Source organism: Phasianus colchicus, chromosome 2 (genome assembly GCF_987193195.1).
Source record: "Phasianus colchicus chromosome 2, bPhaCol1.hap1.1, whole genome shotgun sequence".
In the NCBI taxonomy this organism is placed as follows: domain Eukaryota; kingdom Metazoa; phylum Chordata; class Aves; order Galliformes; family Phasianidae; genus Phasianus; species Phasianus colchicus.
The window spans coordinates 24,007,271-24,034,729 of record NC_143437.1 but is presented as its reverse complement, the minus strand read 5'-3'; the positions used below and the strand labels follow the sequence as shown (position 1 = coordinate 24,034,729).

Sequence of the window (27,459 nt, the reverse complement as noted above, 5' to 3'; positions counted from 1 at the left end):
TCTGAAGAAGACAGTGAAGTCAGTCCTGTAGCAAGCAGCAACAGCTTTTATTTCCTTCATCCACTTACTGAAACACCCACAAATCAGCAAAGGCTGGTGTTGAGGAACCTTTCCATTTGCCATTAGTGCTAGAAATTGACCACATACAATGAACACAAAGCACATACTTGATTGTACAAACAATGTTTTCAGCTGATTTCTCAGACGAAGAAAATGAAACTGCTTCATCGCACCTGAATCTTTAACCACTGTGAATCAGTAGCTTTTAGAAGTAACATCTGCTTAGTTATGATACTGACAATCCACACGCAAGTTGTCTGTAAGTAATAGTAAAAAAAAAAAAAAAAAACAAAAAAAAGTACTAGAAAGTCAGTGTACTTTTTTCTAGAGAAGAAACGGGGTTGTAGTCTTTAAGACACAATACGCAGGATAGTCACTTACAGCTCTACACACATGGCTCCAGTTTGAAGTCTGGCAACTTTAAGAGATTTGCTAATATTTTCACAAGTAAAAACATTTCTATCACAGCCTCATTCGATCTCAAAACAATTACTTAAAGAGTTAACACGAAAATTTAGGCGTGCTTGTATTGCTTTTTAGTGTAGTGTTTTCTTACACAGCACGATGGTATTTTCCATATGAAAGCCGTGCGTCTGGAACAATACCTAATTATCATCATCTATTAAGACCTGTATTCCAAAACATTTTAGAAGTGGTTTTGGACTGCTTTTTAGTTGGCCACCTCCTCCTACCAGTCAACAGTAAAGAGCTTCAGAATCACAGCTGGAAAAATGAAGTTACAGAGTACAATGCTGCCATCTGCTGAATACTGCTTCTCTCTACTATTTCCAAGGGTTCAGTCACACGTTTTTCAAGATTCACCTCTTTAATTTGATCAAGTTGAGGGGAAAATAAATATTTTTAGGTCAAGCATTGATTCAACTGCAGCCAAGGACAGCAGCTTTACTACCACTAATGTGATGACCACCCAACACTCACTAAAACCCCACAGATCTGCATGTAATGCATGCAACACAGCACCAAAGCCTTGCTGAATGTTGCTCCTGTCAGCAGCAGGCCCCTTAACTAGTATTTCATGCACAGTGTGACAACTCTGGAACAAGGTATCCAAATCTGTAGCTTCCTTTAGGTGTGCATAATGCAAGTTGCTCACCAAACAGTATTAAAGAAAAACAAAAACAAGACCAGGGCAAAAGATGTGATCTTGTATTTCAGCGAAGCTTTGGATAATGGTGCATCCTCACCTTGAGCACACAAGTTTGGGTGCCACAACGTAAAACATAAAGCTATCAGAAAACACCCTAAGAAAGGCTACAAAAATCGTTAAGGGTCTTAGAGGGCAGGATGTATGAGGAGCACTGAGGTCCCAGGGTTTGCTCAGCCCAGGGCAGAGGAGCTGAGGGGAGGCCTGATGGCAGCTGCAGCTCCTCGCAGGGAGAGGAGGGCAGCACTGAGCTCTGCTCTGTGTGACAGCAACAGGGCCCAAGGGAGCATGGAGCTGTGTCAGGGGAGGGCAGCTGGGGGTTAGGGACAGGGTCTGCACCAGAGGGTGGTGAGCATGGAACTGGCTGCCCAGAGCAGTGTTCAATAAGTGTTTGGACAATGTTCTCAGTTTGAGTTTTGGGTGGTCCTGTCTGAAGTCATACACAGTGGTTATCTGTGGATCCTCTCTGCAATTTTATTAAAGTACCCCTATGTCATTTTGGCTGTGACCCACACAAGCTATAGCAAACAAATTTAGGTACAAGTACTGAATTCTGTCATGGTCTGTACTGCACAAGTATTATCAATGAAGCAGACTCCAATTCATGCGCTGTTCTCCAGTGTTTGATTGTTACCTCTTGGGTAAACTCCTTAGCTTTGTTTATCTTAGTATAACTCTTAAAGTGCATGCCAGATCTTTTTGTTCCCACTTAACCAGTATAAATCTGAATAACTCCACTTAACAATATAGTGAACATGCACCTCCATTTCTTTCAGTGTAGACAAATCAAGGATGAAAGCCTGTACACCAAATTTTAATTACGCATGGCCTTACTAGATAGATGCCTAAAAATGCAAGTCTGATTTTTCCATGTCTTGCACGGAAGTAAACAAGAACACAATTATCGTAACACTACTGCATTAGAATAGTACCTGATATTCTTTTTGAACAAGCTGTGAGAACTCTAAGGGAGAATGCTAAACAGAAAACAGTAGGTCCCTTTTACATACAGGATGGCAAACAAGATCAGCAAGCAGCCTGCCTCTTTGTTATTGTTTTTCATTTCTTGACAAATCCTTAGGAAAAATTCAGCCTCAATCATATCATCTAATTTGACATAGCTCCACAGTAATTATGATGGATTCATGCTGCATCGCTTACACTGATAAAAGGAAATTACCAGAAGATTCCAGAAGCACTTAACTGAACTTAATTCCAAGCATAAACTCCTAAGTGCTCCATTGATGACTGTCAGTTTGATTACAGGATGAATCGCATACCAAGAAATACTATCACTGTGTATTTTAAGACAGTTTTATTTCTAGCAGTATTAGCAGGGTGGGGAGAAGGTTTTGCTCAGAGATTAAGACACTCATCCATAGTTTCATTTACTTGTGGGATGAAGAAAGCCAAATTTTGGAAAAAAGATTTTACAAAGTAAAAAAAATTAAACATCAATTTAGTGTAAAATGTCAGCTTACTATAATTTATGATCGTTAGGTCATCAAACACAGAAAGAGGATGGAAAAAGTTTAGCAGTAAAGCAAAGCACAAACAGAAAAAGCACAAACAAAGAGAAATACAGTCAACAGCAGCACTAAGTTGAAGCAAGGATTACCAGTTTTTCCTCTCTAATTTGTCTGTATTGGTTATAGCTTTCTTACAGGATATGGTTTGTTAGTATCCAATGTGTATTGTTCACATCTACTCTAAGATCATTACTCAGTCAATGCAAGTACAACTGAATTCAGTTGTACTGTTCTTATTTCAACTGTATCCAAACCACAACTGTTATTGGAAACTTCTGGTTTAAGTATCTTTCCAAATTGATCCTTAAACCCTACTTTCTTATATTGTCCAGTAGCCATCTAATAGAGTAAGCTACAGGAATTTTCACTCCATTATTCAATGGATTAGCTTCCAGAGAAAGCAAGCAACTTCATACACAGAAATATTCAATGTAAAAATTAATAGTCAGGTTGGTATTTCAAACCAGAATTCATTAGAGACATCAAGGAACTGCAGTCTTCTAATTATCATGTTTCAAAAGGAAGTCATCTTGAAGGAGCAGCTCATCATGGACCATTTATGATCAGCACTGTTAGCTGTTCTCCTCAGCCCGTCGCTCTACAGATGTCAGGCCCCACTGATACTCCTCCCACCCCCATCGTGAAAAGCCTGGGGCACAGTAAACCAAGGCAATCTGAGCTCAAAGACCAACTCAAATATGCCCAAACTAGAGAAGTTATTGTGCTAACAGTTCATTCTGCATTTGCACTGCAATTGAGCAAAGATCCTGTGGATTTCTGAACAACTCCTTCTTTCCCCTTGAACCAAATGAAATCCAGACAACTCAGGCAATGTGCTACCCAAATACTTCTATCAGCACAATTTTGACTCTTTTTTGCCTAAATAAAAAGCATTATCATTTCAAATCACATGCAAGAACACAGTTCAGGTAGCTATGTATTTACAACAAGACAAGTTTTAGGTCAGTAACCAGTGCCATCTACCCAGTAAAATACTAAATAAAATGCAAAGAATCAGACAAGAAAAACAATTAAGTATAAAGAAATTCTCTTCTTCCAGAGTACAGTGCATCTAGCCCAGTGGTCGACTTTTTCAAAAATAACGCTTTTAAGAAGTCAATTCACAGTCATTCATTAGATCATCTATCAAAGGAGCATTATGCCACTTATATCTGGCAACCTGGTGTCTGCAATACAGAAAGTCTCATCCAAAATGATGCCTGCTAAGTGCAGCAGTCTTCACATTTTTTTTACTGCTCAGTACGCACATATAGATGCAGAAGAGTTTATTATGCCCTCTCATTTCAGATGTTATCCCCAAGTATCATTTCAATGTTGTATTAGCAGCTAATGGTGAATTAATATGATCCAAACTGCTGCTCTTCTTCCCAGCAATTGTATTTTACAACTTCCATTACCTGTATTGTATATGCATAAGCAGGAGGCTTTCCTTTGGTCAGAGTTATTTATCCTATAACTCGCAATTCTGTTTTCAACCAGTATTTACTGCTGAATCATGCCAAAAAACACATATACTGAATGAACCAGTGGGTCATACTTTAAAGTCCCATTAAATTTCTGGTTTCCTTTCAGCCAGATGTAAGCTTCCCATTATTTTTGGCCAAACTTCATCCACTTCTAAAGCATGAGGCAAATACACTGACATGGTGAAAATGTACTCATTTGTATTATACTTTAAAACTATATTCCAAAAACAGTTCATCTCAGCTGCTTGACAGTTTGATCTTTACTTTTGGAAACATTTAGATGACAGGCTGTAATTGGAATGCTCCTCAGCTTTCAGTAATCCATGAGAGAATGCTGAGATATCCAAACATCGATTTTATGTTCAACCATCTCACTAGACTTGAGCTTCATGCACCTGAAAAAGTGAAACTATCCACACCACATCCACACACCCGCGTGCAAGCTATTTGATCAGTTTCTACATTTGCCTCACAGAAACAGCAAGCCCCAGCTGGTGAGTCTGGGTACTCAAGAGCACATGGGATAGCCACAGTTTTCAGACAGGTCAGCATTCTTCAGCAGTGGTAAGTGAAATAACTGCCCAGAGTACCGACACTAATTGAGCCTGATGTACAGAGAAGAAACAGCAAAAAGAATGCACGAGTTGCAAATACTGATTTTCCAAACCTCAGTGTAAATGCTCGCACATAAGAACACCTCAAATATATTATATTTGCAATGAAAAGCAGTTTTTGCAACATCCAGATGCTTAGAACTAAGTAGACCAGCATCAATATCAACCTTGAAAGTTTGGCCAAGTGTTTCAAGAGTATACAGATCAAGAGTATACAGTTGGGCATTCTGGTAATCAGGCATCTAAAGGTGTTGGGACAAATACCTTAAATTGTCAAATAAATTTGTCTTCAAGAATGAAGAGAAACCATAGTGCACTTGAAACTAAGGAAACAGAAGTCTCGAGCTCTAGAGGACTAGAATAAGAGACACAATACGTTAATTGAAGGGGTTGGCCACTGAGCTGGCTCAAGACCCCAGCTGTGACCACTCTGCAGCCATGCATGTCCACATTGAGCCCCCTGGGAAACACAGTACATCCAAAGCAATTCACAGAAGGGTTCACAGGACAACATCTGCAGCCAAATTGACATGAGGCAGCTGGTATAGATCTTGCAGTGTAATGTAAAATCCTTAGAGCTGTTGTCCCAAGTGCGCAACAAGTCTAAGCAGGCAGGAAGCACACAGGAAAATGTGGATAGAGAGAGAGAAAGAAGGATATGCAAGGATGCTTCCTGCTTTCCTCAGAAGGGCACCAGCTTCAAGGCATCCCTCTCCTACTGAAGCTGAGCCCTTCTGCAAGTGCCCCTGAGCATACACAAGAGCAAATCCCCAAGCCTCAGGCCTAGGTACTTCGCAGAAACACTCCCTACTCCCCTTGACTGAGAGCACCCTCAAATCTATTATCTTCCTACAACCCCCCCCCTCCACCACCCAAATGAGGTGGACTCATCTTCACTTGTAAATATTTTCATCCTGCAAGTGAGTTTTTGCAAAAGCAGAAGATATGTTTTCCAGAACGTAGTTCACTAACTACATACAATTGCATTAATAACAGCTTTAATATTAACTGAGCTTCATGCTTGCTTGAACAAGTCTGATGTGACTCTCCTTAAAGACAGATGAATGTCCTTCGTTAAACAGTGAACAAATAGTACTTAATTTTAAGGATTAGAATTGATTAACTATAATGCTTACCCCAGTGGCTAGGATATACATAAAGTAAATGCATGCAGTGAAGTAAATTGACTCAGAGTTTTATTATCCTCTACCTTGCAAATAATTTTAGTTATTGATGTTTGCGATCAATCTGACAACCTCTCTCCAATACTCAAAAAATACCCGACTACGAGCTACACTACAAACCCGCATGGCCTGTGGCACAGTGTCCCAGGTATTTTATACATTTTTTTTTCCCCCCCAAAAGATAAACCATTAAAAATTGTTTCCCTAACAACATTCATATCTGTATTTTGTGTTAAAATTTTTAGATACATTTCCTAACAATACCCTAAATCTGTTGTCTCACAATGAAAGGTCTCTCAGCTAAAGCAGGCAGTACAGGCTTGATTCCCTCCTTCATGGGAACATGCCTCCACCAGAATTTGTAATCGCAGACTCTACCCCCTGCCATTTCAGCTACTTTCCCAGCTTTTTCTTTCTCTGGGTTTGGTTTAGTTTGTCTTGCTGTGTCTTGAGCCTTTTCCAAGGTTTCAAATATTTAGGCTGAACCAAAACTATTTGGAAAAAACAGGAGTCTTTTTCCACCTTAAAAGCAGAACCTAACACAGGAAACTCAGCATAAGCAAAAAAATTAAATGGGCACAAACACCAGTACTGATTATCCACTTCCTTCCTTTTCCAAGCCAGAAAGCTGAGCTCTCCAGTCCTCCCACACCCGCTCTAATCCCTAGAGAGGCTGAGGGTTCTCTTACACTGGTACACTGAAGTAACTGCTCAAAATACACAAAGAAAAACTGCCTCTTGAGATCACTCTTTGCTCAAGCAAAACGTGAAAGCTAATTTGCTTTCTGTAGGGGATCTATTAAGCTAGAATAACTGGCTCAAGCTCATTTATTTGTTTTTCACTCTCCAAAAAAGCATGTTCATACACCTATAACCAGACAATGCTCCCCAAAAAGCTTCTTCATCTATGTTTTTGATTTTTTAAACCTCCCCTCCCATTCTCTTCTGTTTTTCTTTGTCTTCCTACACTCTGCCATATCATTCATGTTACCTCTACAAACTGGGGTTCGAAGAGCGATACAAGTCCTCCTTATGAGCTTCTCAACTGGAATGCCCTTTCTTATCCTTTCCCTCAGCTGCATACTAAGATCTGGGTAAAACAAGTCCTTCCCATTGGTTTGAAAGCATCTATGCTCTATTCCTCTCCTCCCAGCTGTTATTTCTTAGTTTACTATCTCCATAGCAGGGAATCCTCAACAGGAAGCAGCCAACTGGACTTTAGGCAGCTCTGCAAGAGAGTCTCTAACAGCAGCTCTTCTTGAGCAGGTTTGTTTAGAAGAATCCAAGCTGGGCCTGCTGTGCTGGCACTTTGAAACAGTACTGAATTCATATGGACTTCAAAAAACATGACACATCCTATACACCTTTGTTACTCTCAACACAACTAATCAACAGATTTTAATTTCAGAAAGTTCCTCAAGATGTTATACACAAAAGAAAAACAAATCACTAGCAAAAAAGTACCTATACCTCCAGTTGACTTGATTTATCTTGGAATTACCCTTGGAATTTTTGCCTATTGTTCTCTGCTGCACACAACGAAACATTTGCAAGCAATTTCTATTTTTAGGATGTCTGGGAACACTTGCTTGGGTTTTCCTTTTTCACTGTGGAATCACAGCGCCATCTATTGGAAAAGTTAAGAAAAGCATATTCTTACTTGCTATTTATTAAGACTAAAATACTACTTCAGATTCAAAACAATTAAGCAGACCAAGTCTTCATAATATTTTATAGACATTTTTTGGAGTAGACAAAACTCAATACAGTGGAAATTTCAAGATCAATACACTCAAATTGTATTAAGCAAACACTCGAGAGCCTCACAAAAATCAGGACTACAACAACATGCAACAGGCAGAATAAACAGCAAAAAGTTGTATCAAAATAATAAATAATTACATGCAATAACTCTGTACTACCTTCTCCTACCATCCTGCATCTCCCATTCTAATGGGACATCCCATGCAAGAAATATGCAAACGTAAAACCTGTCCTATAAGATGATTTTAATTATCATTCATAACCACTCAACAGATGGATCTTCATAAAATTCTTCCTCTAGAAATAAGTAACAGGTATATTTTGTTTCTCTATAAATCTATAAAATTATCTCTTTCCAGTCAGCAGGAAGGAACTCAAGGCAATTAGAGAAACACTACAGAGTGAGCGTAACACCATCCTTAATACTGAATGAAGAACAACAGTAATTAAAAAGAGAGGGACCTTCTTAAAAGGGACCCTGGAAGGATTTCAGAAGAGCTAGGGAGCTACAGGCCTGCAAGCATGATGTTCACATGTGGAAAAATGAAAAAGTGTGCTATAGGATAAAGACCTGCATCCCTAAGTAAACAGGCCAGAATGGAGAAACCACAGTGCCAAAACAGAAAAACCCTCCCTTCTGAAAATACTTCCAGGAATGCCCAGGGAACAGCCTGAACCACAGCTTTTGCAGCTCTAGCCAAACTGAGGTCACCTATGAGGACAGTGACACACAGCAGCAGGTCTGAGGGGCATAAAGAGCATCTGGCTGTCTACTTATCAAAAGGAGAATGAGAAGCAGCTGAACAAACTGTTACCAGGGAAAAGAAGCAGGAAGGAGAAGAGCAATTACTTCTCTCTGCATCACCTTAGTACATCTAGCACCTTATACTAGAAAACATTTGTGCAATGTAATACTTATGCTAAAGTTCTAGAAAATACCAATCATATGCAGACACTGTAGCATAAGGGTAGATTTACATACACACACATACATACACGAACACTTATACACATGCTTGTATGTATAAGCCACTGCCAACTAAAATTAAAGCAGTAACCAATAGTTTAGGACCTGGAAGCTCAACCAAAAAAGGAAACCTTTAGGATAAACAAAAATACATACTTTTTTTTCTTAAGCCTTAAGACATCCACTTTTCAGAAAAATACTTTTAAATGGAGGAACAGTAGGCAGACTGGGGCACTTCGTCAGAGCTAGAAAGAACACAAGGCAAGACCAGGGCTTCCCAAGCCCTCAGCTCCACAAGCCCACACCCTGAGCAACCTTCCCAAGGCACCCAGCCTCACTGTTTCACCAGAGCAGAGAAAAACAAATTGCAGCAAACAAACAAACTCACTAACCTCTGCTCCAAAATAGCACCCTTCTTCCTTATGCCACAAGAGACTAGCAGCAAGGCCCAGGGCATCCACACCAGAACAAAAGGATATCCTAGCACCACCAGGTGTCCCCAGACAGGCCATAAAGAGTCACACCCCTCCCCAGATGCTTTAATTTATCTTACCTCATGGTCCAGCATTCCTCAGGATGTACTAAGTCTTTTGTAAAAGTTCTGTACAATTTGTTTCACAAACAGCCGTTATACACAGGTAAATAACATCCTTTTGTTGTGCAAGCTGAGTGAATTCCCCCTTAACTGTCCTGATTTTATATGACTTCCAGTGTGAAATCCTCATCTCATATCTCTCTCAGGTGTTAAGCAATCAGGAATGTCAGCTTCTACTGCAGGAATGCAAACAGGTGTTGCTCACATGGCAATTTTGGTCTTTGAGTCTTTGCATTGTGCAATTCTTACTGCTTGTCCTGCTGCTCTCTGGTACAGCAGAAGCACATTACAGAGAAGCTGGGCCGCTGCTGTGAATGCAGTAAGTAGCGTCCATTTTGTGCTCCTTGGATATGGTAAAAATTGCGCTATCACCCTCAGCAAACCAAGCCAAAACCTTTATTACAAACAGAAGGCACCTGTTAGGAAGAGGAGGAAGTTGTATTTTTCCCAGGTCTTCATAAGGTGGGTCCAACCTTGGGAGCAGGTTGCCTCTGCCATCACAAACAACATGCTTTCTGTTATTCTCCTTTTCAGTTGCACAGAAATAGCGCTTTCTTTTCTTTCTTTTTTTTTTTTTTTTTTTTACTACATTAACACTTCTGTAAACATTACTCCATCCTGTCTTCACTCCCCATCATTTTGATGTACTCATCCACAAAGGAGGAAACATGAAACAGCAAGCAGGTGAATTGTATCTCTACTCTGTTTATTTAGGCCTCATCACGCTGATAAGGTGCACACCTCAGCCACAAGTGTACCATCACTGAAATCAATGGTGAAGTTTCCTGAAAAATTCAGAGGAGCCAAGGTGGTCGCTAGGAGAGGGAAGATGTGGTAACTGAAGAACTAGAATTAGAAGAGAAGCTTCAAGGAATTAGGTGCCTGCATAACACACCTGTGGGCTGATTTGGGCAATGGTGATGCTTCTGGCTGCACAATCCCAAGGTTCTCAATAATTAACTATTTATATAAGTTACAGTGCTGTAATAGTAGGTTAGATAGATGCTAACAGGCATTTTTACAAGCTCTGGGCCTAAATGCTTGAGAGGTATCTTCCAATTTTCTTTCCAGAAGAAACTGCCCTTTTTCTCCAACGTTGCCACTTTTCCAATTATAAAAGCAAATCTAAAACTATTTGAGTTCTTTTCCTTCCTTCTCTGGACTACACATTTGCAAAACATTATCATATTAGTGAGCAGTTACGGTGAATATGCATACTGAAGAAGGCAAAGGAAGGGATCGCTTGTAGTGATCGCAGAAGGCAATAGGCGGCGCTGTGTTAAATAAGCTACTATAAAGCAACCTTTACTTCCTGCAAGGAGGCACATACAGACAGCTTTACCAGGACAACGTTGACTGCACACTAAAAAGCTGTTCTATAAAAGTATTAAAGGCGCATCTACGTAAGCATACGTAAGCAGGTGTCTACACAACCGAATGTATAGAAAAAGTGCCCCATGCAAGTGCTCCCTCTGTGTGTCCACTTCTCCCCCGCTTCTAGAACAAGCAGAAAGGATCCACCCACCCACATGGTTCGACACGTCCGTGGCAGCAGGGACGCGCTTAGAGGCCCGCATATAATTTTTCCATAAGCTTATCAGTTCCTCCATTTCCTCCTCACGAGCAGTCTCAAAAAAAGCCCTTTCTTTCTCTCAAAAAGCACTGTGCTCCAGGTGAGGCTCGAACTCACAACCTCGGCATTGCTCGGCTTTAGTACTGCTGTATAAGTACCGCGCGCTAACCGATTGCGCCACTGGAGCCCTGACACCAACTTCTCCCGAACGCTTTATCAAGCACTCGCCCAGCCTGGGCGGGGGAAGGGCAGTGAGCTGCTTCTTTGTGCCCTACGTCCAGCCATGGCCCCGCCGCGCCCCGGCTTCCTGCCAACGCAACACTCTCGCCGTTACCAGCGACACAGTCCTGCGGGAGAAACGGGCTGGCGGTCTTCTCGCCCCCGGGAGGGCGGTGCCACGAAGCGCGGAAAGGCGGAGAGCAGCCGCGGCGCCGGCACAAAGCCCTCCCACCCCGGGTCCCCGGCGGCTGCGGGGCTGCATGGCGGTCGCGGTGAGAGTCCGGCCTCTCCCCGGAGCGGGAAGCGGGGCCGGACGCCGGGAGCACTGCAGAGATGAAAACACTGAATGTAATCATTATTTATGCCCAGAAACAGCACAGTATATACACGATTTATTACTTAGAAACAGTTATTAGAAAAACCGACTACCTTGTGCATGCATTTTTTTGTTGAAGTACAGTGCTAACGTGAACTGGTTTTGCAGTCAGCTCTGTCACTTTATATCTGGAAGGAAAATAGTAAACAGAATTGGCATCAGCAGACATTTAAACACAAGCAGTGCTCCAGTACTGCTACACGTTGACACAAGGACATAATCTCTCTATTTTTCCTCCTATCATTACACATTGACATCATGTTTACTTTCCTAGATGTGTGACAGCTCTGCTGGGCTGCTGACATAATCACCAGAAAGAAAAGGTTGTTTTCTGCATCTGCTTTACTATGGGCAAATCAACAATCCAGACCTGTCATAACAGAGCGCATGGTTGTGCAGTGCTACAGGAGCACTTGGGTTTCCATGGCCTCTAAAATGAAATATTCCTGATCCAACACAACAGGTGACGGGCACTCAACCAGCTTTAAGTAGATGGCACTGATCTCCAAGGTTGAGTGTCAGGTACATGTGGTTTCATTACCTCCTCCCCTACAGAAGATTCGTAAATGAGCTGAAACCTTTAGAGGCTGTGCCGAATGGAGACAGGGCTCTTCTTGCCTGTCAAGACAGCTGTTCTCCTGTTGGTGCCATTACTGTGGCCGTTACTTAGAATGATTCAGTAGCATACAGCATTGACAGGTGAAGTAACACACAACCACTGTATCTTAACCACTGATGAAGGTGACTGGCAGAGAGAAGAAACTGCTGTCAGTTCATTTCTCAGAGGAATTTTACATCATTGTGGATATTTAGATGGCATGCGAGAACACTGCAATTGTCTTCATCACCCTTACTAGAGCATCAGTACACTACCAAATAAAATAAATTATGCAAAGATTGCCATGAATATAATTTCGTCCAACAGGTGCATCTTTGGCAAGTACAAAATTGTCAGTATGAATTAAAGCTGAAGCTGTGAATGTACAGGCAAGATCTTTATTGCAGATTCAGCCTTAGACAAGAGGGAGGACTCAATGAATCTGCCTGTGATATTTATACAGAATATAATCAGCGCTGTTGTGTTTTAATCAGCCTTCCCATAAAAAATGATAGCGATAGTAAAGATCCAAGCAGATGCTGTAGGATCTTTAACTCTTGCTTTGCAATGTGATCCACTTGTTGGTTTTTGTTTTTTGTTTTTTTTTTACATTTGTCCCTCCATGCACTGACTGAGGCCTTGGATAATACATAAAACAGTGAAAACTTGTCCACATGAACCAGTTCACAATCAGGAACAAAACTTTACTTGGACTGCTGTGATAAGTCTAGTACCAATTTGAATTTTTATTTCCAACTATGCAGGGTTTTTAAAATATAAATATATAAATGATGCTTTCAGTTTAAAATGTACTTCCTTCATATTGTTTCTTGAAGAATGTTTTTGGACACGAAAAGCACAGAGCTGACAACAACAACAAAAAAAAAAGCAAGCATGTTCAGGTGTTTTTTTCCTTATTAACACTTTTTCCCACACCCATAATGCAAAAGGTAGATTGATTACTTTTTAGTTTTGTACTTTTACTAGTCTTGCATTTCTCTCAGCAAAACCTGACAAATCTTGAGCCATTACCTATGCCCTCCCTCCTCAGGGAAGGATATGAGCCAAAAGCAGATGTGGAAACCTGTGATTTTGGAACAGACTTTGAAGGATAGGAAGAGCTACTGAAAAGCAGAGTAGCAAGAATAAAATTACAGGTCCAATTCTAGTCATGAGGTATACGAACTTAACTGAGTCTCACAGAGACTGCAGCACTAGGTCTGGTCTTTGCCTCTCCAATACACTCCAATGCACAGAAATTGTATTTTGTTGCCCACTACTTCCAGGTTGCACAGACCATTTCTTATCTCTCCTCAAAAATTGCAGCATTCCCTCACATTCACTACAAAATGGAGAGCCCATTAATTGCATTTTTTCAAAAGGTTCCAAAAAAAGCTGCCTTCTTACAGTCACCTCCACTTCCTAGCAATGGTAAATTTTATAGGTTAACTTCATTGGTTTCCTGAATATTTTGTTTTTTTCATATCTCACTCCAGCCATAAAATGGATTTATCAGCTTATACTGAGATAGTGTTCTCTGCAGGTAATAATGCCTTGGATGCTGCTTCGTGGGAAAAATAGTGGAGACCAAAGATGAGAGTAGGGGGTTGAGACAGAATAACCCTGCAGTTAAAACTTGCACATTAATATTGGCTTTATCAGATCCAGTATGTGTTTTTCCCTGCTGTGAATTTGGACAGTCTCTTTGCTTTCATGCCTGACAAATGGAGTCCTGCTCTGCAATCCTTTACTAATGATGAGGTAGAGCTTTACAAAACCACTGTCATTAAAAGTGCCTTCAGTTCTCCTGGCAGGGTCACAATCCTCTCAGTGAAAGTGCCTTTTAAATAGAAGATCACTTTCCTTTGCAGCTAAATAGGGTGCCAGCAGCCTACAGAACAAAAAGCACCTAAATGTTCTTGTCTGTAGGTCCAAAACTGTGCGTAATGAATCTGTCATGCAGTGATGTCTCACGACCATTAGTTGTTCTAACAGTGGAAATTTCACATACTAAATAAATAATGTTTGTTTTTTTTTAATAATAATTGAATGAAATAATAAGTACCTTGTGCTTATTTCACGAGAAAGTATTGCTAATACCATACTGACAATAATAATGTAACAGAGCTATAAGCCCCATGCGAATCTTTTTTTTCCTAAAATAAGTGGAATTTTCTTGGATCAATTACATAAGTAATTTCAACTAAATTGCAAAGTAATGATGAAAGTAAAGCAGAGTCACTCTCATACTTACAAAAGTAAGAGTTATAGAATTAGTTTCAACTCATACTCTGTTGCCTTTTTCTCCCCCCTCTCATAGGAAAGTTACATTGGTATAAGCTGAATACCCCAGCGTGCACTGTTCCAGCATCCTGACTCTTCAATCCAGAAGTTGTACAGCCCATAGGCATAGGAAATCAAGGATATATAGTCCACTTTTAAATAAATCATACTATACTCTTACTCCCACACACACTGACACACTGAGCACAATATAGATATTGTCACAAGACTAAGCTGCAGTAAGAGCAAATAAAAAGCTGTGACATTTTGTTATGAGTATTTTTTTTTATTTTATTTTTTACAATCACCCATTTCATATATTCAAAGCCTGAAAAGAGTGTTGTTAAAATGGAGTAATGAGATGGTCTGAAAGCAGTGAGCAATCCAGTAGGAACTTCATAGATACAGAAAACAAATTAGTGGGAGGTAAAGACTAATACAGACCAGGAAAGCCTGATAATAATTCATTTCTTGTTTGCCTGCTAATTTTGTGATAGCATGCTATGTTTTCCTGAAGGGCATCACAGAACCACAGTCAGCTCTCCAACAAGCCCTGCCACGGTACTGGAAAGGAGTGGGACTAATTAAAATGAACATTTATGAGCAGCTCCTTTTAGTGTTAAAAATGCAAGAGACATTTATTTTTGTCTTGCAAACATGGTTCCCAGTATTTTCAGTCACATACCCAATCATTTGGCCTAAGAAGCTTGAGGGGAGGTGGGAAAAGGAAATAGGGCTGTTATTAAGCCCGAAACACAGAGATAGATAGTTAATGTACAAAAATACATTATGTATTTACTCTATGCATGTAACTGAACTTTGAGCATTGGCTCTCAATTCACATTTAGCTTTGAAACCTGCTGTTTCTATATTAGACGTGCCCAAGTTTTCATAACTCAGTGTAACAAGACAATTTCTGTAGAGAGGTAACATTTGATGCAGCTGAGAAAATAAAGCGACCTCCTTTAGAGTAGAATGAGCCTCAGATGAAAATACATTTTTAAAAAACACTGGTCAATTATTAGCTGAGTTGTGTGAGCATTAGCACTCTTTCCAAAGTAACCTTTGGCTGATGGACCCGTCCCCTTTGACACTCGAGCCTGAAGACACCTCCTCTACCAACCAATCCTGAGCTCTGGGGACCGAGTTGTCTGTGGTTTGCTTACAGAAAGAGCACTGTGCAAACTCAAACATCTTCAGAAGTTTCGTAGTAGCTGGTGGACCATGGAGCTTCTTGTGAACGTCAGACAATGGATAGAAGAAAACAAGGCAGCCTTTTTACCACCTGTGTGCAACAAGCTTATGTAAGTAAATGAAGTAAATTTTATGTTGTTCTTAGATGTATAAATATTCTTAGCTAAAAGAGGAAATTGTTAAAATGGAACAAAATGTAGTTCCTCTCAGAAGACAGCAGTCACACATACAGCAGCTTTGAAGAACGGGAAGTAACTTGCATGTATTTCGTGGTGATTATGCAGAAGATCAATTTGAGCATGCTTGCCTGACTTCAGCTTGTAGGCAGTTAGGCCACTGAGGAACTTTGCATCAGGCCCTCTGAAATAAACTCATAGAAATCTGAGGAGATTTCTGAGGCATCCCAGCAATAAATGGTAAAATCAAACCAAGTGCTAGACAGTGCTGTACTGTCCTACAACCTGAAGCAGCTATCAGAGCTGCTGGGGTTCATTCTGACTCTGCAGAGGGACTAGATATGCAGGAGCAATCAGAACTGATGGGATATATCATGTGAAGACAAGGAGAAAAGCAGAGGAGGAATGCAGGAATTGCCAGTTTCCAGGGCATTTCCAGAGCTGACAAGGCAGGGAAGGACCCTCTGTTCTGCATGAGGCTGAACAGGAAATGTTTCAGGGGACTAATTAGCAGGTTAGAGTCATGAACTGTATACTCAATAATTATCCAGCTAATAGAGGAAAAAAGCCATGGGCATTATACAGGCTTACAGCATGCATATTGTCAGTATCAAAGCCCTTGAACAAATTTCAGTATAAATAGTCAAATTTGTGACAACTTCTGGTTGTAAAATTAGCAGGGATTTCCTTTGTCACTGAATTCAGGGACATTATATTTAGTCTAAAACTACCTGTGTGTAAAATTTTCATGAGAGAATAATCTATAAGGAATGATAGAAAACCTGCAAGCAAGAAAACTTGCTTTTTCTCCTTACTTTTCAATTTTAATTATTAAAAAAGCAAAGAATTTGTCTTGCCCTATCATGAAAGGCTACCTCTAATCAAAAGCTGGATGAGCAGCACTGTAGCAATGACAAATTTCTGTTCACAGTTACATTTGCTTTTCAAACTTATGGTCGCAAGGCATAAGTAAAGTAAAATGCACATCCTTACTGAGATGTTGCTGTTGAAACTGAGGTTCTATGTTCTGACTGAGAAATTATGAAACAAATCACCACAGCAGTTTTGCAGTGAGTTTTCTTTATGAATGCTCTCATTTCTTTCACATTCAGAATGGATTTAGGAATCATTTTGTAAAGCACAGTCATTTCTAAAGCTTACCAGTGATGTCAGTAAAATTCTATGTGAAACATTCATGTTTTAATTTCTTCATCAGTAAGTTGAACCTTTTTGTTATTACTGAACTATTCTGCACAACTTACCAGCAGCTCTGTGTAATCATGGAGTAACTGTGAAACACGAGGTCTATCAGCGGTTAGAAAGCTGTCAGTGTTGATGAGTCTCCCCCATAAATACTACAAAAAGCCACACTGAAACAAAGTATATTTTTCATGATAAAACTTGTATAGGTTAAATAAATCTTTTTTTTTTTTTTTCTCCCCAATTGAAACTTCAGTCTGCGGAGGAGGAGAGACAAGCCTTGTATTATATAGATTCTGAGTCTTTCATCGCCTGCTTCTGGTGCTTTAAGGATTTTCCAAAAAGCTTTAGGCAGTTTTCCAAGATTTAACTAATAGATTCCCAAGATTATTTTCAAGGACTTGATCATTTATGTGCTGAGTACAGTTGTGCAAAGAAATCTTCTCATAACCTTTATATTACATGGTGGCCTACGTCTTAATAAATTTAAGTAACTTATGATCTTAAATTTCAAAGATATTTAATGGTTAAAGTCTAAGTCTTACAGCACATCAGTTGGACTTTTTGTTTCTACATTTGCTACGGCTTTCAAACGTTTATTCTTTTATGTTCCACTCAATTAAGAAAATCAACATTTTAAATACCTATTTGGGATTTCAAAAAAAAACCTCAATTCCTGAATCATCATCTACTTAAGAGTTTTACCAGAGTCAAGAAAACAACACAATGTAAGAGCTGCAATTTAATGATATATATTTTAATTACACTGCCTTGCAAGCTGAACTACCTCCAAACTCAAAGAACAGTTTGTGCCAGATCAGAACGTATCACATAGCTGATTTGTACAGGGTCACTAAGGCGTTTCTAAAGCTCTTTGAGTTCAGAGTATGGTACTTACAGTAAAGAGACCTCATTGTAGTCATGAAATATCTCATTCTCCACAGTCTTGAGACATTTTTAAAAGGTTACCTGCTGGTTACATTTTCTTTATGTGATTAGGAAGAGAAATAAGAGTATGTAAAACTTAATAGGCCATTGATTATCATCTCATTCAAAATCTAAAAATAATGCAATCAAGTAATTTCCACATGCCTGAAACCTTTGACATTGAAACTACATCCCAGATGGTCTTAACTGAACCTCTTATTTCTTATGGCTTTTTCTTCCTAACTCAATGCAATTATATTAACTGGACAACTTTGTTTAGCAGTGTGAACAAATAAACCTCTTGGAGTTCCTACTTGTATTTGATGGTAAGAATTTGATGGGGCCATTATTTAATTGTTAGTAATAGGAAGAATTAACTCATGAGTGCCTGCTTATTATGTAAAAAACAGCTAAATCCATAGAGTAACAGAACCAACATCAGGTTTGCCAAAAAGTAACTAAAAGAATGATTTTGAGAGCAATATTTTCCCTTGTAATTATTGACTGAATAAAATTAATGATTTGAACCATGGGGTTCAAAAAATTGTTTTTGGGGGGGGTTCTCAAAATTTACTCACCTTAAAAATAGGCTACAAGATATTCAAATAGCCTCTCCCTTATTGTCCAGCATTGTTTTGAATTTATTTAATGAACTGTTCACTATGTTTTTATTGTTTTGGTCTTCCTACCCTTCTTCAGTAGAAAGATTCATTAATGCAGAAGTTTTGATGTGTCCTTGAACACAAGCATTAAATGTGTCTAATACAAACAGCTTTGATTGTGGTTTCTTACTTTAAGTTACTGACATTTAAGCCAGGCGCTATAACGTGTGTCCCATGGTGTTAATAGTCAATTTAAGTATTGTAACCTAATTTAATTCTTTATACTTGAATTTGATCAAGGAGATGTTTGTACCTATTACTTGTGATTTTTCTTTTACTAATGCTTACTGTGGTGTTCTTTACCATTTAAGTAAAGCATTTAAGGTTACAAAGTAAACATGACAGCAGTAGCAGATCAAATATATACATTCAGCTGTTCACAGTTACTTGGCTTCTCTCAATGAAGGCTTATGAAATGCTGACAAAGAGACATATTTCTTCCCTGTGTTGCAGTGGACCATTGACCTGCTGGTTCTGTACTATTATGATCTTCATTATTATGATTTCTAGTACAACGCAAAATCTTTTTACTGAAACATAGATGTAAGCATCCCTTGGCTCACACATCAAAGAAGTCTTAGGACAAATTTTGAGTCACAGTTAACAATTCTGGATTATAGGAGGTTTTGCCACACAAAGAGAATGGATAACTTATGTTATCTCTTTCTTATTATAGACAGACTGACAGATAATTGGGGTGATGCCTATTCTTTGTGGAAACTGAGAGAAACATTCTCTGGTACTCTTAAAAACCAAATTAAGATAAAGGACCTGAATTTCCTTTTCTTTTTTTTTTTAATCATCCACAGCCATAAAGAAAACATTGCAATGCTGTTTCACTTCAGCAAAGGCAATATAAATAAAAGAGAAACAAGCTGATAGTTTATAGAATCATAAAATCCTTAGAGTTGGAAAGGACTTCTGAAGGCCACCTAGCCCAACTCCCCTGCAATGAACAGGAACATTCACAGCTAAATCAGGTTACTCAGGGCCTGGTCCAGCCTCACCTTGAAAGTCTCCAGGGTTGGAGCATCACCAGGCAACCTGTTCCAGTGCCTCACCACCCTCACTGTAAAGTATCTTTTCCCTATATCTAACTTAAGTCTACCCTCTGAGCTTGAAACCATTTCCTTTTGTTCCGCCACCACAGATCCTGTTAGAGAGTCTGTCCCCTTCTTTCCTCTAACTCCCCTTTATATACTGAAAGGCCACTATCAGGTTACCTCAGAGCCTTCTCTTCTCCTGGCTGATCACATTTAAAGGACGTTTTCCTGTTTTGTGCCTCTTGCATACCATTTTCTGTCTTTACAATTCAAAGTTCTTTCCGCTGTTGATAAGTACCTTTGTCCCCTTTTCATAGCTGAAGGTACTGAAACTCCTAGGAGAAGTAGGTGGCCAGTGGCAGAGTGGGAAGATGCTCTAGGTCTTTTTTTAATTTTGGATGTTGCTCCTCGCTCATGTTTCACCAATATACTGTCCTCAAAACATTAAAAGACAAAACAAAAAAAAGCCACTCCACAAAACTTAGATAGAAAGAAAGAACTCTATGTGTAGAGATAGCTTTAAAAAGTCACTTTTCTTTTCTAGGCATCGATATCAACTGAATGTGATGTTTGTTGGAGGGCCTAACGAAAGAAAGGATTATCATATTGAAGAAGGAGAGGAGGTAACCAATAACTCATTTATATTTTGTTGTTTTAATTGATCTGTATGGTTAGAACATTGCTAATTTTGAATCTACAAATAAGCAATACCAATCTCGGTGGTGTAGTATTTATTAGGTTTATTCAAATAATTAAACAGAATTATGTACCAGAACAGCACAGTCTGTGCACTTCCTTTTAAACAAACACAATGAGATCAAATCTATTCTGCTATAATTAGCTTCCAAAGGGAAACTAGATAAAGTGTTCTTACACTTCAAAATGAATGGGATCCCCAGGGCAGTGGTCACAGCACCAATCCTGCCAGAGTTTAAGAAGCATTTGGACAACACTCAGACATAGGGTTTGAATTTTGGGTGGACTTGACCTTTGTGGGCCTCTTCAACTCAGAATGTATATAACAGAGATTCTTTAAGAATCAAATCCAACCTTCTTTCTGCATATCTTCTGTAATAAAAGAAAGTCATCCTACTTCTTTGTGTTGTGAGTAGTCATTGGGCCAAATGTGAAATATAGGAAGAAAGAGTAAAATCAAAGAAAATTGTTACAGTCTGCATTATTTACTGTCCTTATAATGAAATTCTTCACTAGGCCTACGGACTTATCTGCTTGCACTAGTATAGAGGTAACAGAAGCATCTCTGCAGCAGTCTTAATGGAAAGGGGACAATAGAGGCTTGGCAATGAGGATTTTAGGATGGAAGACTATTTACCTTTTTTTCCCAGTACAGTACCTTAATTTCATGCATTTCCAATAAATTTTGGCCACCTTATTTTAAGCACTTTTGGAAAATTGAGCCTAGGCATTTATATACACTTCTGAGGAGAATTATGTTGAGTTCAATAACTACTTTTAAAAAGAAACAAAAATTTACTCACCACCAAATCATTTCTCACAGGAACAACTCAATTATTTTACAGAAACCTTTGTTCATTTTCTGTTAAAGCTGTGGTGCATAGTTAGTTGTCTGTAGTCGTTATAACTACTATCCTGAAAGATCAGTTGCCATCTTATCAGTGTCTGACACCTGCCTGCTTTGCACAACCATAGCAGACCAACCACCCACTCTCAGCTATGGGCACAGCCCTGTCTGACCCTGCTCCCTGGCTTCAATCTCATCAGCTACATAGGGACAGCCCTGACCACACCTGGTGTCATGCCAGCAAGTTGTTTGGGGGTGAGAAGCAGGGCAGTGTGGTACTAAGTGGTGGTTGTTAGCCAGAAAAAATTTCTCATCTGTCATGCATTTAACAAGAAAATTCCAGAGATACTTAGCTGAAGAAAATAAAATGTGTTTTTGCCAACATGGTTGTGTACCACATTCTGTAGCCTGACTGCTTAGAAAACACTGAAAAGAAAATCTCATCTGTAACAATATGCCATAACAGGAGGGTAAGCATTGACAAGTTAGATTACAAAGAGTGGATTTTCTAAAGGTCAGTAACATAAAGGTTTAGCAAAGCATAAAACCAAGTCAGGCACAGAAGTGAATGACTCCAAATAATTTTTTGTCCTTAACTTAGCCTTTCAGGTTCTGTACAACTACTTTATTTTCTAGCTTTGAAAAAATGTGAGAGCTATAGACTGAAAAGAAGAAGATCAAGTTTATCTGGAATAACAGTTGATCTACAATACTAAATATCAGAGAATCACAGAACGGTTTGAGTTGAAAGGGACCTCAAAGATCATCTAGTTCCAACCCCTTGCCAGGGGTAAGGCTATCTTCCATAGAAGGGATATAAAGACAATAATTATGTATTTTCCTCTTCTTTATGGCCTCATCTCTCCTTGCATCTTTCAGTTTATGCTACTTTATCCTTTGTCCCCAATCAATTCCTGTCTGGTTTCATTTTAAATATGTGTCTTACCTCCTCTTTCCTTAAAACAGAATTCAGATGAATATCATAGAATGTCTGGAGTTGAAAGGGACCCACACTGATTATCGAATATCATTTACATCACATTTTCTTCTTTGCTAGATGTGCTGGAGAGGAATTTGGCCTGCCCTTAATAAGCCTAAATCTATTCTATGACATTTTAGCAGTATAAAATTTAGCCACACCCATAGAGAAATAATTTACATCAATATGTCTGTAAATTATTACTGTATGTAAATTATTACTAATTCAGTCATTGCAGGTGTATTGATACCTAACATTTTTTTTTTTTATATAGCAATTCTCCTACAATTAGTTAGTGTTTAAAAATGGAAGCATAAGAGCCCCATCACAGATCCAATTTGTACTCCATACCATAGGAGAACTCATAGTATCAGAATAAATTGGGCCATGGCTTTTACACAGATGCAATATGCTCAAATGTTGCATTTTACGATAGCTTTTTAATCAGACATTTGCGACTTCCTGTGATCTAATTAATCCTTTAAGGCCAAGTTTTTCAATGAAAAAAATAGATCTTCCTAGTATAAGAGTATATTCCTGAATTAGACTTGGGATTAAAAAAAATGAGAGAGAGAGGAAAAAAAAGATTTAAAACAGTGTACAGCAATTATTTTGGCAGACAAAATGTTATTTATATTACCAAGTGATAATTTGATACCCAAAATAGAGACATACTGTTTACAGGCCAAATCATGAATGCAAAAACCCCATAATTGTCTTGGCAGATATACCTGGAACTTTTTTTTAAACCATTATCCTGGTGGCAAAAAGGTTTGGTTTGGAAAGAAGAGTTAAATTCCGCATTGTTTATATCTGTTTAGACATGATTTTATGTCTGTCACCACACACAGCTCGTACCTCATGGCAGGCATGCTAGTCAGTCTGCAGTTCACAGCAGGAAGCCGTTGACATGCAGAGATGACTGCCTGGGAGAATCCTCCTCCCGAGCTGTTGTCTGCTGGTACCTTTGGCATGCAGGTATATCAGAAAAATCTGTTCTGATGGCTGGGAGTCTGGTCACTTCATTTGGAGTCTATAATCAACTAGACTAAAACAGTGGCTGGTCTATCACAATTTTTTCCTATTCTCAGCAAGCAGTAGTTCCTATATATGTAGCTTTACAATTTGTTCATTCCTAATTTTCTGTGCACTACTGAGCTGCAATCTGTCTGCACAGAAATACTGTCTCCTACACAGGATGTTGTTTTCCATTGGACAAATTTTATAAATAGCAGAACTAAGCTGCACCTTACAAGAGATAAACCATTGACATTTTTTGGCTTGAATTTTTGACTGTCATATTCATTGTTTTTTTTATTTTTAATACAAATTTTAAGCTCCATCTTCAGCCTTCTCTGTCAGGACAGGGATAACAAAAAAAATACCATACATCTATTCAGACAGACTAAAAGCAAAATTGAATTGCTTTGGGAAATGCATCTTCTCCTAAAATGTGACAAAATCATGTGAGAAAGCACCTAGATAGCTATGCAGAAAAAGTTTCCTTAGTTTGTACTAAAAAGAAAGCATTTATTCTATATAGCAAGTTTTTGTATGAATCCTATGTGAAGTACTGAAAGCTTGTACAGCAGTCCTGACATCACGTATTTGTGGCACAAAGAGTTAGGGTGTTTATACAGCTCACAGAATTCATTGTGTATTTACTACATTTTTGCTTACTTGAGAAGCCTGAGTGGGGGGAAGAGCTTAATTTTATCTCATTCATCTTATAGCTTCCCAGAAATAAGGTAAGTGAAAACTGAAGGGAACAATTTGTTTCAGAGGAAGTTAATGGCACATAAAAAACCATGATCATAACAAAATTTAACTGTAGTAAAATCATTTTCAGATTTTATTTATTGCATTGTGTGGGCTGCTTTGGGGGAAGGCGAGATATTCTAAATGTAGTATCACAAAATTAGTTAGGCTCCTCTCTGCCTACTCCAGTCCACCACTTAAACAAAATGAATCTCAAATAACTGCTTTTAGTTTTGTTACAATTCATGTTCTCTTCACACCTGATGTTGAGTCTAGAGATAACTGTGCATTTCCACGCAGAGAAATTCAAATCAGCCTTTCATCTGCCACCTGCAACACATTTGCATTGGCACAATATTGCACTAGATTTTAAAAGCCCTGCTTCTCATTGTGCTATATTCCACCTAAAGTTTTTGTTCTCAGCAGCCAGATTGTTTCCTATAGATACAACCAGGCACATACTGATTCAGCCCCAAAGATCAGAGCTTTGGCATCGCTCTCCTGAAGAGGAGTCTCAGGATGGAAAGCTCCCCTCTCATCTGAATACCTGGGCCAGTCCCTTCAGCTTTTTCCAGCATATTTATCCGTTCTGCTTGAGATGTATTTGTCTCTGAAATATGACATAGATGTGTCTATCAGAGCTCATCTGCATTTCTCAACCTGAGCTTTGTTTTCTCTTTTTCTCCCCCTCACATACATACCACAAGCAGAACATGGCTGCAATTTCTGACAAATCTGCTCAAATGAAGGCTGTTCCCTTCTTCTAGCTTATGCTGCTCTCTAGGTAGCATGCTTTTGAGAAACTCTCCCCTAGAAACTTTGACTGACTTGTAGATTTTATGGATGTCAGTGGGGAGGGGCTCTGACAGTCATTCCAGTTGGTCAGCCACATCCAACCTGCAGCCCCACACTATAAAGGCATAGATTCTTCCCCAGACACATACGCATCACTCAGTAACGACTAAACCATCAGTATGCTATTAATACCATGTCAACTAAAAACAGGGCATGGGCAGGGTGGTGCTGACTCAAGAGATGGCAAATACAGCTGTATGCATTTTGATACATTGGCTATACACAGTTCTCTAAACAGCAAAGATAGGCAGTTACGCTTTCCATTTCAACCTCTCTTACAGAGAGAAATATTCTTCACTTCACAACCACACCTTATTCACATCATCACTTTCTGGCAGTACACACATTCATGAATTTTCAAAGGTGAAGTATAGGGAGAGTAAAATTTTATCAGAAATCTGATGATTACCTTGAGAGGTCACTAAGAATTGTAGTTACTGCCATCAAACCAGACTGATACATTAGTTTCATAAAAACAGGGTCACCTATCCCACCAGTTTTGTTTGGGTTCCTCTCTTTCTAATGCTTTAAGAAAAATATTAAAAATCAAAATGTTTTATTACTTAAATATTAAAGGTATTGTATATTTTACAAGGGCTGCTCCAAAAGTAGTGCCTCCTTTTTTATTATGTTCGTCACAATTTCAGAGGCAGATGCTGGTGGTGTGGCAGGAAATGCTGAACTTTCCCACCAATATCCCATTACATGTTGTTCTATGTGACAGATGGCAGCAGAAGGGCAGACTGAGAAAATTGTGTCTGACATGGAAGCACATATGGAACAAAGGTGCATTATTGAATTCCTCCAAGGAGAAAAAATGGCACCTGCTGACATTAATCAATGCTTGCTGAATGTTTATGGAGACCAAAAAATGGATGTTAACACAGGGAGGTGGTGGGGGAGTGCATTTAAGCAGTAGCAACAGTGGGTCACCTTCACTGGTGCAGATTTTTTTTTTTTAAATAAGTCTAGCATGCAGGCTCTTCCTCACCACTACTGAAAAAGCTCAGCTAATGGTGGTGACTGTACTGAAAATAGTGTTTTGTAGCTGAGAATTTGCTCTATCAAATAGCCTTACTGTGCTCTTTGTATCTGGTGTAGTTTCCATGGAAATTACAGATATTACTTTCAGAGCAGCTCACGTATATGCAACCCAAGACAGTTCCTGTTTACTCAGTGAGGCCCAGGCAAAACAAAAGGTTGGACATCAATGCCATAGATGGTACTGTAGTGCTTTTCTCTCTAATAAAATTGAGAACATGAGTCAAAGCAAGAGAAACCTTTTTTTGCTACCTGTATTTTAAAAAGCACATTATATCTGGTGAAAACTGTTCGAGTATTGTAACAAGAAACAAAGCTTCTATTATTACAAAGCAGTGAGAATAATGATCCTTTCACATCAGAAAGATTGCGAATTAGAAATAAGTTTGCTGCATACAGTTGTTGGGATGAGACTTGGATAGTATTCATGTTTCACAGGTGATGTGTAAATGAGAAGAAAAAACAATGTAGTTTTCTCTGCCTGTCACAACTGTTTACCTCCCTGACTTCTGATGGCTGATTACCTTTCTTGTAATGAGTAAGGGAGAAAAATTGTTTTTCCCTTCTCACATGGATCAGTCACTACTGAAGTCTGGAGAATACAGAGACTCTACTCCCACATCAGAATTTGCTTTGCTCCTCAAATTAATTCAGTACTTAACAATCTAACATGCAACACAAGCCAGAATATGCCTAGTCAGAGTCTAATCCCTGAAGTGGCTGAGCAATCCCAAATTCCACTTTCAGAAGCATTACACGAAGTACACTGCAAATTGCAGGTATCTACAGATGTTTATTTATAAGTGCTCAGCCACAGAAGCAGTCGCGAAACTGTGAGCTACTATATCTAGGCAGAGCTAGATGTCAATATTGGATATAAATTAGCAGGCCGTACACTCACTGTTATTGCACAGCTTTACATTAAATAGACTTGTTGCTGGTCTGTGCAAACCATTTAGAAATAATGTGTTCTTCCCCTATGACTTGCTTTATTATTCTGCTAAGATGCATGCATCTGGATGAAAGGACAGTAGTTCCACCACTTTCATATGGCAGGGATGATATTGCTGTTTTGAAGGTAGTATTTACACTTTCTGCTCCCCTAGCGAAATGAATTCCTACCAAGACAAGTAGCTTTGGTTACTCTCTCACTGAAGTAAACATCCTACCTCTCCATATCTCCACCTAATTTCTGCTAGAAATGCCTGCCAGAGTCTGCATGTTTGGGGTGGAATACCTCTTTACAGACTTGACACTGATTCAGCACTGATCCTGCTGCCTTTCACTGAAATTTAACAAACACACTATCCAGTTTGAAGCATTATCATACACACCCACCAGCACTTGGTTACTTAGGTGTGGATTTTTTTTGGGGGGGGGAGAGGGAGGGGAAGGGTTGGTGGAGGCACATCAGAAGAGGTTGAAATGCAAAGCTTAGTAAGCACTGAGGAAAGATTTAAGTTCCAGCAAAATAGCAGGATAATACTCTATTGGCAAACCGTCCTGTGAAATGGGCATGGACTGTAACTCACTGACATGCTGAACAAGCTGACAGTTTCCTCAATAAAGTTCAGGTATAATATAAGCACATCAGTAAGTTTGGTAATCACTACCTTGCAGAGTGACATCAGATAATTTATGGATGACTAAATCATTTTGACATTTCC

At 39.1% G+C, this 27,459-nt stretch overlaps 3 protein-coding genes and 1 non-coding gene across 14 annotated transcripts in view; 1 reads left to right on the top strand and 3 right to left on the bottom strand.

Annotated features, from left to right (window-relative positions):
- LOC116230059 (uncharacterized) overlaps positions 1–10,560 on the bottom strand; it is a 317,299-nt gene extending 306,739 nt beyond the window's left edge. For 10 of the 11 annotated variants that reach the window (XR_016464044.1, XR_016464045.1, XR_016464046.1 and 7 more), the window contains exon 1: positions 9,163–9,309. Coding sequence is in view for 5 of the 11 variants with exons in the window: in XM_090135138.1 (XP_089991264.1) it covers positions 9,163–9,227 (65 nt within the window). In the remaining 6 variants the exon portion in view is untranslated. The other variant, XM_090135137.1, reaches the window with a different exon arrangement.
- A 42-nt stretch (positions 10,561–10,602) lies between these two features.
- On the bottom strand, positions 10,603–12,126 carry LOC149918897 (uncharacterized). The gene is made up of 2 exons (XM_090136682.1): positions 11,587–12,126; positions 10,603–11,482 (listed from the first exon to the last, which is right to left on the bottom strand). The coding sequence occupies exons 1-2, from the start codon at positions 11,597–11,599 to the stop codon at positions 11,103–11,105; spliced, it is 393 nt and encodes a 130-aa protein (XP_089992808.1). The 5' UTR covers positions 11,600–12,126; the 3' UTR covers positions 10,603–11,102.
- On the bottom strand, positions 11,031–11,125 carry TRNAI-UAU (transfer RNA isoleucine (anticodon UAU)). The gene is made up of 2 exons: positions 11,088–11,125; positions 11,031–11,066 (listed from the first exon to the last, which is right to left on the bottom strand). It is a non-coding gene; the product is annotated as a tRNA-Ile (tRNA).
- Positions 12,127–15,515: 3,389 nt separating the features above from the next.
- Positions 15,516–27,459, top strand: part of HAAO (3-hydroxyanthranilate 3,4-dioxygenase) — a 33,080-nt gene continuing 21,136 nt past the window's right edge. The window contains exons 1-2 of the mRNA XM_031594967.2: positions 15,516–15,718; positions 20,161–20,239. Of these exons, the coding sequence (XP_031450827.2) occupies positions 15,639–15,718; positions 20,161–20,239 (159 nt within the window). The 5' untranslated portion in view covers positions 15,516–15,638. The remainder of the gene's footprint in view (positions 15,719–20,160; positions 20,240–27,459) is intronic.